This window comes from Acipenser ruthenus, chromosome 49, assembly GCF_902713425.1.
Source record: "Acipenser ruthenus chromosome 49, fAciRut3.2 maternal haplotype, whole genome shotgun sequence".
Classification (NCBI taxonomy): domain Eukaryota; kingdom Metazoa; phylum Chordata; class Actinopteri; order Acipenseriformes; family Acipenseridae; genus Acipenser; species Acipenser ruthenus.
In genome coordinates this window covers 2,411,817-2,424,089 of record NC_081237.1, presented here as the reverse complement: position 1 = coordinate 2,424,089, position 12,273 = coordinate 2,411,817, and the positions used below count along the sequence as shown (strand labels likewise).

The window sequence follows — 12,273 nt, the reverse complement described above, 5'->3', positions numbered from 1 at the left end:
TTGAATGTACAAAATAATGTGATATCTTGTAACAATTGTAAGTCGCCCTGGATAAGGGCGTCTGCTAAGAAATAAATAATAATAATAATAATAATAATAACACACTAACCAAACTAAACTACTGTTAGTCACTTGAATAACCTGTCTAGCTATTTAAATCGTGTGTGCCAGGTGTGAATGACCAATACAAAGAGTGTACTGCGGGGAGAGAGAGAAACATTTAGAGAAATCTTCTGTGTTACACTATTAACATTAAACACAAGTAAACAATACAAAACTACGGACAATTAAAATTAGCAGTACTATCTGAATAATGTTTGGTATAAACCCTCCCTTAACTGAAACATGTTTGGATTAGTGGTTTGTACATACTAACAATGCCTAAACAACTAAAAATATCAGAACGTACTGTATCACTAAGAATATCTACCCCAGTGGCTTTGCAGTACACATGCCCCAACACTTTCCTCCACTTCTGAAGAGAAGTTCTATCAGCAACTAGACAGCGGCATCAGCATGCTGACACCAGGGGAGCAAATCTATTGGAATACATCAATGCTAGAGTCGGCTCAGATCACGAGATATGGCCTCTATGAATGACAATGGGCAAAGATTACCAGAGCTCTGCACCCACAAGGACTGCATTACCAGCACCTTCTTCCAGAGCTCTGCACCACGAGGACTGTGCATTACCAGCACCTACTTCCAGAGCTCTGCACCCACGAGGACTGTGCATTACCAGCACCTACTTCCAGAGCTCTACACCCACGAGGACTGTGCATTACCAGCACCTACTTCCAGAGCTCTGCATCCACGAGGACTGCATTACCAGCACCTACTTCCACAGCTCTGCACCCACGAGGACTGTGCATTACCAGCACCTACTTCCAGAGCTCTGCACCCACGAGGACTGTGCATTACCAGCACCTACTTCCAAGGCAGTCACTGCCGGAAGGTCTCGTGGACCCTGGACCCTGATCCCACCCCCCCGCTGTGTCCCCATCCATAACTATGAGACACTCTATAGTGCTAAATTTAGAAACACTTAAAAAAACTTAATTCATTCAGTGACAAAAGACTTGTGGTCGAAATGTTTTTAATTGAATTTATTACGTTTTGGTATTTCTGAATTTTGACACTGAAGTTTCTGCAGCTGCAATCCGTGTGCACTTCAATGACAGCACGGATTAGATTGTGGGTTTGGCATTAGGATCTGAGAGACTGACACAGTTACCTCTTCTAACTCAATGGGACTGTTGCAGTCAAGCATAGGGAGCATTGAAGAGCAGAGTTGGGATGCACCACTAATGGCTTTTCCTTGTTGAAGCAGGGATTTCAATCCGAACCACAAGATCTCTGGAAGTAAGCCTATTAAAACAGATCCACTAACCTCAGTTATTTATAGCCCAGCTTTCAAAATCGGTGTTGGCAGTACATTTAAATTAAACAGCACTGCAGCCCATCTGTTATGCATTCCTTAAAAAGATGCAACAAACAACATTAATAACAATTTTTATTAATACGAAAGATTATGGATTTTATTCATTCACTGACGCAGAGCACTGGTTGCTGGCTGTCTTAAAACTCAAATCCCTGGCCTTCTTTCGTTCGTTCGTTCGTTTGAAGCAGAAACTAAATTTGGTTGCTTTCTTTTCGACGTCGCCCTTGTCAGGAATTTCTCGGGAATCGTTTCAAACACCACCAGAGATTTATCGCAAGCACAGGCTACAGTAAAGACAGGCCTGTCAGCAATGTGAGCTGTGGGTGCTGCCAGGTCACTCTGCTCTTCCCTTTCTGTGACAGCTTCCAGTATTTCCAGATGTAAAGCTAGTGTTTCATAGTTACAGGCGAGAAGGTATTGAAATCACATGGTTGATACACCACCTGTTACTCATTTTCATTGAGGATTACAGCATTATTAAGAGGATGATCCTCATCTTTGAATTATCATTCATCTTCTCTGATAACTCAAATCCAATTAGCAGCCTTATTCTACCTGCTGCTGTCAGTCTAGCAGTATGGGCACTACAGTGATGGCTTATGCTTTAATTCAGGGTGAGTCATACAGTCAGGGTTGTGAAGCTGCCAGTTTCTCCTCACCCTGTAAAGGCACACCATGCAGGCTGACCTTTGCCCTCCAGGGGGCGGTCGCTCGCTGTAAGCGCCTGGATTTAAAGAAGCAGTTGACTCAGCAGTGTGGTCAGAGGAAGCCCCTGACCTTCCCCCTGAGCTGTTGTGGGGAGTTGCTGGGGTGAGGGAACATACTTGGCATTCTAAACTGGGGAGAATAACGGGGGTAAGATAATTGGGCACTAACTTTTTAAAAATAAAATACAAAAGAAAACAAAACTTTAATACCAATTTTATTTTTTTAATTAAATAATTTTCAAGAGCCCTAATTTGAAAATGTACATACAAAATATAATGGCACCAACACCTTGAAATATAGCGAGCCACCAATGTTAATCATTTACTGTTACACAAAGCATGAGTTTGAAGCCAGAGCCCCATAAAGAATTTAGGGAAAGCAAGACTCAGCAGCAGTCTAAAACCTTTCCCATGATGGTCCTACATTCCTTAAAACTATAATCATTCATTTTTCTTTTTAGTAAAAAACACAGTTGTAACGGCAGAATGTTACATTTTAGCAGTGTTGACTGATTATTCTTCGATGAGAAACACATTACCATATTCGGAACTGATGGAGAAACCAACACTAAAAAATAGTTCAGAGGCACAGAGCTGATGAAGTGAAACAGTGTATTAGTGTGGGAATGGGGGGTACAGCTGGAAAAATAGATTTTTTCTTCTAAACATTGCAGTGTATCCAGTTCATGCTCCCTCCTGCAACAGTGCTGGTACTCTGCTTGAAATGAGTAGCAAGTAAGATGTATGGAATTATTTACACAGCTACAAGCACTTTAATGAGATACCCTTCAGGGAACACAGACAAGCCCCCAAGCTGGAATACCACAATATGTGTTCCTAATCATCACATCATTCTGTTACTGCTTGCTTGAACAATCTCACTGTTTCAGTGATTTGAAATTGCTCGGTGCATGGAATGCATTCTGTATATAGCAGAAACAAAATAATGAGACAAAGTACATGTTCCCATCCCTTTTCAAAACCATGCACTTAAAAAGAAACAAACATGTTAAAGGCACTCTTTCGATCATCTACCTTTCCTATCATTTCATTTCTTACCCATTGTGTGTTTTATATGATTCTCTAGTGTGTCTAGATCATTATTTTCAATGTTCTTTTCTCAAGGCAAGAATATTCGCAGCAGTGTGGAGTAGTGGTTAGGGCTCTATCCCCAGTGGGTTCAATCTCGGTTCAATCCCCATTGGGTGACACTGCTGTTGTACCCTTGAGCAAGGTACTTACCTAGATTGCTCCAGTAAAAACCCAACTGTATAAATGGGTAATTGTATGTAAAAATAATGTGATATCTGTATGATGTATAATGTGATATCTTGTAACAATTGTAAGTCACCCTGGATAAGGGCATCTGCTAAGAAATAAATAATAATAATAATAATAATTTGTGTAGCACAGGATTCAGTGCACAATACTTCACCAATGGGCTTCAGCACAACAGTAGAGTGCTTCCCCAGTAAACCTTGAGTAGTCTGGAGATTGTTGGAATAGTTAAGTATTGAAAACAATGATCTATGCAGAGACAACAGTATGGAATCCTACTGAACACATGTATTAGGATATTAAACAGGAAGGAAATGGCATATTAGGAATACGTGCCCTTCCACACAGTTAAGGAAAGCTGAATCTGCTCTAACGCTAGACTGCCGATTCATGTTCGGCACCGAAGCAGTTCCTTCAGATTCTGAGATCACTACGGTGTCTCTTCTAAGCACTTCGGCACAGAGGTGTCTGGATCCTGGTCTCCAGGGGAACTGCTGGAGTCAGTAGGAAGGGCTTCGGGCTTTCCATCCTTCTGCAAACACAAAATGCATTCCATTATTAGGGGTGTAGATAATGTCACAATCAACCATGTGATAGTTACCTAAGATGCATACAATTAACTTTTTAAATAATGTACTATTTTGTTAAAAGCTTTTTTTTTTTTCATTCAAGAAACAACTGCTGAACTTCAATGGCCTCATATCACAACGCAACACAAACCATACATACCCCCATCACAATACGAAATATCACGTAAAGAAAGCAGCAGGATTCATCGATATGCAGTGAATGGATACATAGTGTGGTAGGCTGAAGCCCAGCTCATGATAGAGGAATTTTTTGTTTATTTATTTTCATAATTTTTTAAGAGAGCCAGACGCTCCGTCTGCAACATGCTACCTGCTGTGTTTGGCTGCAGGGAAAAGCAGCTGGGGATCCCTAACCAGCAAGGGGGCGTGTCCCAGCGGAGCATCATGTGATAAAAGGGGTCAGCTGACACACCTTGGGGCTGCTGAAATGCTAAGATCCGCGAGACCTCCCTGAGTAACAGGAGTACTGCTCCACTTCGTGATGGCTACCTTTTATTTTCTGTACACTTGTTGTATAGTCGCCCGTCACATACCGTTGTCAGTATAGTCACACGGTTCTGTTTTTCCATTTGTAAATAATAAGAGCAGCGCGTTTCAACTGCAACCTTCTGCGTCCTCCCCGTCTGTCATCGGATTACCCACACCCCTATTCATTATGGACTTACATTTCACTACATGCATGCCAGTTTGAGCCATTACAACTTTTAGTTGGAGCTTATTTAAACACGCCTCAGCTAAGACACACCACACACTTACTTACAATGAAGGCTAATAGAAAAACCTGGAATGGAACTGCAATGCAATGGGAGTAAATGATTCCCATTTCTGTGCAATAACTACACAGCGCATTGAGTGTCCTTATACGATTTTGTTCCTTCCTTTTTCTGCGCAGCACATGCTGTACTACAAAAACACATTAACCCCTTTACAGCCTTTTTGTCACGGACGTCACTCCACAGTTAAGCATGTTATGATCGTTTTTACCACACTGTCTTTAAAGTGCTATAAAAATATCCATTTGAGACAGCAGAGTGAAAAAAAGATCATTTTTTTATTTCCAGACCTTTGCCAGAACACACTACTATGAATGTGGATCTGTGAGAGAGTGACAGCTGCAACACAAACCACAGCCACTATCTTCAAAGCAAGCAGCCATCCAAGCTGTGTATGTAAACAGAGGCAAGTGTGGCAGGTTCACAAGGGCTTGCCTGTCTCCATACGAAGTGTGGTGCAGTTTAATGATGGAACATTTATTGCAGTTACATATCGAAGATGCACAGCGCAAAATGCAGCATGGCTGATGGCAGCTACCCAAAGACCACTAGGGGAAACTAACATCGTCGATGGAGGCTGCAAAGGGGTTAAAAGTTCATATAGAATGCATAGAATGATGTCAGAGATTCTACTTGTCATATAACCCAAGTGTCCACATACACACATCTATGGAAGATCTGAGATTGATCCGTGACTAACGCTGGGACGATGCCTCATGTTTTACCATCAATGCATCGATGTCCTCAAAAAAATAAGTCACCAAAACATTTAGAGCTACTGATAATATACTAAATATCTACTAAACTATTGAAAACTATTACATCAATGTTATCAGATAACACATAACTCCTCCAAAACAATGTCTTACCTTATTTTCACCTTAACGGTGCCAAGTGGTGGTAAGAGCATGAGAATAATCTACTGAGTAATTGAACAAGCAAATCCAAGCAACGCATTAACATAACTTAGTCACAAAAAAACAGCCCTGTACCTCAGTGTTAATGTCTTAGACTTTGCTTTTGTTAAGAAGCAGGCCGGCATCCACATTCTTTGCTTTTAGTTTGTTTCTGATGGCTTGTATCAGATGAAAATCACATTAAAATGAGCTATACTGTGTATTTATTTGTATATAACTTATATTATAAACATAGTATAAGGTGCTGTGTGAGATACAAGCTGTTTTTCACCCACTCAAGGTCAGAGTGGCCAGTAAGTCCACTCCCTGCCACTTGTGGGATACAAGAATCTCCTGGCATCAGCTATCCTGGAATTCTTACTCTGTGTTTGAGGTAGGAGAGGTAGGTGTCCCATCCCAGTGTGATCACATTCACGTAGATCACACGGAGGTTAGCAGGTAGGAAATAGAAATTAATCATCTGCGCAGGAGGCCATACACACCAGTCAGCCTGCAAAGAGAAAATAAACAGTTAAAGAGAGTTATGTAGATAATATTAACAAATAAAATCATTATTGGTGTTCCTGCATAGATCATTATTAGCCAGGTTAACTAACCAATACTCCTTTTTGAAGCGAGGTGGGAAAGCTTATTACTGTTGCGCTGTCCACTGAAGCCTGTGCTACACCGATATGCTTCCCCACCTCACTTGAGAAAATCAGCCTTAATACGGCTTCTGAAAAGACTCCTAAAAGCTGAATAGGTTTGAAATTAACCACGTGTGCAGGCAGCAGTCATTTCTGTCCCCTCGTTAACTACATTTCCACAGTTTCAGAGGTGGTAGGCGTTGAAAATGGACCCCATCAAGTGGTCACGTAAAGCTCACTTCAGAATTCAAAGAGTTAGCCAGCCTAGTGAGGCTACATTACTGCAGACATGTACAGAACAAGCAGGCTACATTACTGCAGACATGTACAGAACGGGCAGGCTACATTACTGCAAATTGTTTCCAGCGAAGAACTCTGATACGCATCTGGACAATCTGTTTTTGCAAGTATGGACGGCAAACTTGTCCGCGTTTTAAAAAATCCCAGTTCGGCTCTATATCCGGATGCTGCTCCATAGCACACCGCAGTGTTACAAGCGCAGCACGCACGCTTACGTCATCGGTGTCTGTTTCAGGCAGAGCGTCCTGGTCGCTAAGGTGACACAGCTGAGAATTCTTCCTCTGACATCCCCTCTGGTGTTGTCAGAGTTTCAGTTTCGGTTGTATTTTCATCAGCACTGCCCTCCTCAACTACAGAAATCCCAGCTTTTTTGAAGCAATGTTGCACTGTTTGCTGACTGACAGAATTCCAAGCATGCTTTAGCAATGTACAGCCCCCATTTGTCATATTTAACATTCTAGCTGCAACTCAGTTTTCAAGGACGTCAATCTCCTACAATTGAACGTTCTGTTTATTCCAGGATTCGGATGTTTTTGTTCAGTAAGTAGTTTGCATTGTTTTCCTGTGCTGTAAACACATAACCTGGCTTCTTACAGGCAGGGCAGGCTTCATTACCTTGTAAAATTCCCAAAACTTGCTCATAAATTCCTCCCAGCCTTCCTTCATAGTATGTCCTTCCAAAACTCCCATTCCTAAAAAATACATGAATATATTAGCATGGCAGAGCTATGAGTGCTGCAACAATAACCACATGGATCAAAATGCATTGAACTTTTTCAGACATCAACTAGTTTGGACTGCCAGCTGAATTCTACCCAGTTAGATGCCGAGTAGCTTAGCTTAAATTCAGTTTTTTAAAGTTAAAATTTGTTCAGAATGTAAACTCTTAATGAACTATTGATTCTTGGTTGTTAAACCACAAATGCATAATGGACCTATTATCTAAAAAGGCGTCAGTTGACATGTCTTAAAAGTGGAATTCATCATTTTCTGAAACGGTAAAGAATGGTCACATATCCACTAAACAATACGCAGCTTACCCACAAAATACCATCCGCCCAGGGTAGGAGAGGCAACAAGCTGATCGATAAGCACCTTCTTACTGGCTGTCTTCAGAGCCTTCCCCACATACACTCTGTCCAGCCACATGTACCAGTAGTGCATGAAAGGGCCCATGGAACATCCAATAGCAAGCATACGCCCTGTTGCAAACACAAAACAGGATGGAATTAAAAGATTCATGTGAGGGAGCTGGAAGCCAACAAGGCTTCTATGAACTCTGCAGATTTCCGAAGCTTGCTGATGTACCTGAGCGTACTGGATAAGCCAGGGTTCCACATTAACCATGACCCGCCGGCCCGGGGCCGGTAGAGATCACAGTTTGGCCGGTAGTTATGAAGCACCACAGGCCCATGGTAACATCTTTTAACTGTATAATGTATACAGTATAGTAAACATGACTTCTGTTTCATGAACGCTGGAAAATGGGTCAGAGTGTCAAAAAGCTGGAAAAAACGAATTTACAAACCCATTTTTAACCCTGTTGTACTCGTTACCTCGACATGGCAATTTTTTACATTTTTTTTTTTTTACAAATTTAACAACTAAGCAACCAACTGCACCAATAAGACAAAAGTAAAGTGTCAATAATGATAAAAAAAAGAAATTATGAAAAAAGAGACAAGTGTGCAAGATAGCAGGTGTTTGTCTGCTGCTGTGACTGTAGCGAAAGAAGATGCACCAACAGATACCCAAATATTGTGAGAAGGGGGTTGTAGTATTCTGTGGCCCTTGGTCCGAACCACTCAGCGCTGTGACGTCACAGTGGGCCGGACCACTGGGGCACGTTTTGGTTTCGGATACAATGTGTTCAGGTCAGAAATGCCGTTCACAATCTGATTATTGTTTGAATAGTGTTTATTATTAGGATTAGTATAAATCCGTTAACCTTTTAGCATTGGTGTTACCACATGGTAACAGCTCGGTTACGGGTTTGCTTGTAAAAAACGAGTATCGTTTGTACACATACATTTTCAAATATTGAATAGTTTCATTTTCTGATGTGTGCTTGTTAAATGGCTGAAATAATACAATTGCATATATTGAAAGTCTATTATTTTTATTTGAGACGTGGGCTCTCTTTGGTTCCCGTACACATTACTAAACATGGAAATGAAAAACCATCATGAAAGAATATGCATGCGAGCTAAAGTTTTTTTTGTTTTTTTCAGATTTAAGAAATAGATCAGCTATTACCATTTAAACATGTTATACACATAATCAGAATGGTTAAACAAATAATCCATGAGCTTGTTTATTTTATTTTTGAATGGCGCTAACACACAACCTAACACATTACTCTGTATTAACTTGCCGAGCAGGGTGATAATGAGTTTTGTACTTATATTATTGGGCAAGTTAAAATTGTATCCTGTTTAATAATGTGGCAATATATCACCTATTAGCGACCATGGATATTAATGTGATGGAGGCAAGTGTAGACCAAAGTGCAATGACAGCATTAACATGTCATACTGAACTTGAGGAACTCCTGAACCACTGCAGTTAACACCTTCCCTCTAGTTACTGCAGATCATTAACACAGTGACCCCTATAGATGCAAGGTCAGTGCAATTTGCCTCCATCACATTAAGATCACATTAAGATGTCCCAAAAGAACACGACTGTGGCAAATCAACCACAGGGATTATTCACAAAGTGACAAAAGGACACATGTGCTCCTGAAAGTGCCTTATTGGTCTAATAAAAAAAAAAAAACTTTGTTCAGGCATTTTTTTCTCACTTGTTGACTTTGTCGTTCTTGGTCTGCCTTTCAAATGCACACTGCGGTATACTGCATAGCTGGCATGTACCCGTGTTGAACATACCCGTTCTGGTCCAGTCCCACCTCCTGCCCGGATTCTTCCTGCTCTCCCGTGCCTGCTGAATCGTGTCTCCCACGGCCAGCATGGCACCGCAGCTCACCGTGTTGGTGACGAGGAGAAACTTGCCATTGAAAAGCGGCTTCCAATATCCAGACAGCCGGACCAGGAGCTCTCTACCCCGCTGGGGGAGCATGATTCACACGCGCAGTAAAATATCTGTGGTACATTCACTACATCCAGTACAAACTCGTCTCGCGTATTATTATTATCGGAAATAATTCACAGTAAAGGTTGCAAAACAGGCTTACGTGGTCAAAAACGCACACGTTGAAATGTATAACATGCTAATGGAACAATCACTACTGTGTTATTAAATAAACCAAACCACATTACAAATCCAATTACTACGTCTAATGCAACATCCAACCAGCCGGAAAACGACACAAACGAAATTCCTATATCAATTTAACTAGTCTGAATGGAAGTTAGCAGTTTCTGTAACCTCGCTTACTTTTCAAGTCCTAATTAAAACTAGCTCGTTTCATAATAGAGTCATGTTTTCTCTTTACGTCTTTATCGTAGAATACAGTTTCCATTCACCTTTGTGAATGCAATAATTTCTGACAAGCTGTAGTTTGCTTTCAGGCACCGCTCACGTGTTCTGGTTTCCAATAAAACACGGTTATTGGCAGCAGAAGCACTCAATGGGCATGTGCGTAAGGGACTACAAACAGGGTGCGTTCTTGTAGCACAGACTTGCGCAGTTCTGCACAGAATCCCGTTGTGGGAGGGATGCTGCGTGACGTCACGAAGCTCCACCCTCCAATCTGCGCAGATCTTAGCACAGCACAGCGCAGCTTTGAAAAGCAGCTGCGGGAGGTGAACCAAAGAGACGATGGAGAGATCACGAGTGACCTGCCAATTGTAATTCAAATTCAAATGTTCTTTATTGGCATGGCCATATTACAAGCATTATTGCCAAATAAATATATAATACAGCAAACACAACTAAACATTAAACATCTATGAGCAGAACAGCCCCCCTCCGCAATAACAATATAACTGCGTGACCTGGTGACGTTATTTCCGGCTGAGTTCACGCAGTTGGTAATGTTGGACAGATGTGCGCAGAATGATCGCAGTGAACTGTCAGGCTGTGGTAGGTGGATACATATTTGGCTGCTAGATTTGCAGTCCGCTCCTCTCCCAGTAGATTTAGGAATATATTTCCCCCATATTTCTAGGGCAGCAGTGTGGAGTAGTGTATTTTTTGAGTTATTGTTATTGGAATGTTTTTGTTAGTGGCTTGTGTCTGAGGCTAACTGGTTTGAGTGTGGCTCGGTTCTGTGAGCCCCAGAGACCCAGTTAGCCCAGGGGGTCCTTGTCTGGGGAGAGCTGGTTGCTCAGTAGAGCCTTGTATTTATAGGAGTCCTGGTCTGCGTGGTTTAAGTGGAACCACAACTTTTCTGCTCTCTTTTGAATAGGGATTAGAAGGGGGAACAGTCCCAGCTCAGCCCTGCAGGCGTTATTGGGGGCGTTTCTGTGAACCTGCAGGATATTTTTGCTAAATTCCAACTGTTCTATTGGGCTTTTGTCCCAGTTTTTGTATTTGTGGTTTACGAGGGGTCCCCACACTTCACTGCCATATAGCAGGATTGGTTGTATGACAGAGTTGAAAATTTGGAGCCAAATTTGTATTGATATTTTGGTTTTGCCAAATCGAGTCTTTATGGTATAGAAAGCTTGACGTGCCTTTTCTTTGAATGCATTTCTAGCCAGGTTGAAACTCCCTTAAGCACTGATGGTAAGACCCAGGTAGTTATAGTTGGTGCTGTGATCTCATACGGTGTTGCCCAGAGTGAAGCGGTACCTGTTTTCCTGAGATCTGGATTTCTTCTGGAATACCATTACTCTGGTCTTGTCCAGATTGACCATCAGTGCCCATTTCTCACAGTACTACTCTAGCAGTGACAGGCTCTGCTGTAGACCCTGCTCTATCCCAGGACTGACAGTACTGCTCTAGCAGTGACAGGCTCTGCTGTAGACCCTGCTCTGTCCCAGGTCTGACAGTACTGCTCTAGCAGTGACAGGCTCTGCTGTAGACCCTGCTCTGTCCCAGGTGTGACAGTACTGCTCTAGCAGTGACAGGCTCTGCTGTAGACCCTGCTTTGTCCCAGGTCTGACAGTACTGCTCTAGCAGTGCCAGGCTCTGCTGCAGACTGTTGTCTGACTATAAATGAATGAATATTTTTTGTATCTGTCAGTTATGGCATAATCTACCACACTACTACCTAGAGCGGAGCTGTAGGTAAATCTCCCCAGAGAGTCCCCCCCTTGTCTTGCTATTGACTATGTACAGACCCAGGCCTTTACAGAGATGCAGTAACTGTTTCCCACTCTTATTTAATACAGTATCATGGATGTTCCTCTGTGTTTTAATATGTGTGTGGTACAGAGGGGTGTCTCCAAATAGGTGAGTGTTTCCCTCTGTGCTGATGTAATCAATCTCTCTCTCCATCCTGGCATTGAGAGCTCTACACAGCAGCACAGAGCCCAGGGTTTGGAAATGGGTAATTAGAGTTTGGAGGTCATAGAAGTCATCCTCTTTGTAGTAGGGGGAGTCTGAGGGCGGTAGACTGTGTAGCTGAACTGCAATGCCCCACGTCACATAATATACGTACACTAGTATTTCTGGGTTAGAATTGTGTGTGTGTGTGTGTCTCTCTCTCTCTCTCACACACCTCTGTCCTTAGTGA

General features: G+C 42.1%; 1 protein-coding gene across 1 annotated transcript; it reads right to left on the bottom strand.

Moving 5' to 3' along the window:
* Nucleotides 1-2,350: 2,350 nt before the first annotated feature.
* LOC117401347 (mpv17-like protein 2) lies at nt 2,351-10,244 on the bottom strand. Its single transcript, XM_059015127.1, has 5 exons — nt 9,521-10,244; nt 7,673-7,834; nt 7,248-7,324; nt 6,068-6,196; nt 2,351-3,958 (listed from the first exon to the last, which is right to left on the bottom strand). The coding sequence occupies exons 1-5, from the start codon at nt 9,708-9,710 to the stop codon at nt 3,857-3,859; spliced, it is 660 nt and encodes a 219-aa protein (XP_058871110.1). The 5' UTR covers nt 9,711-10,244; the 3' UTR covers nt 2,351-3,856.
* Nucleotides 10,245-12,273: the final 2,029 nt, after the last annotated feature.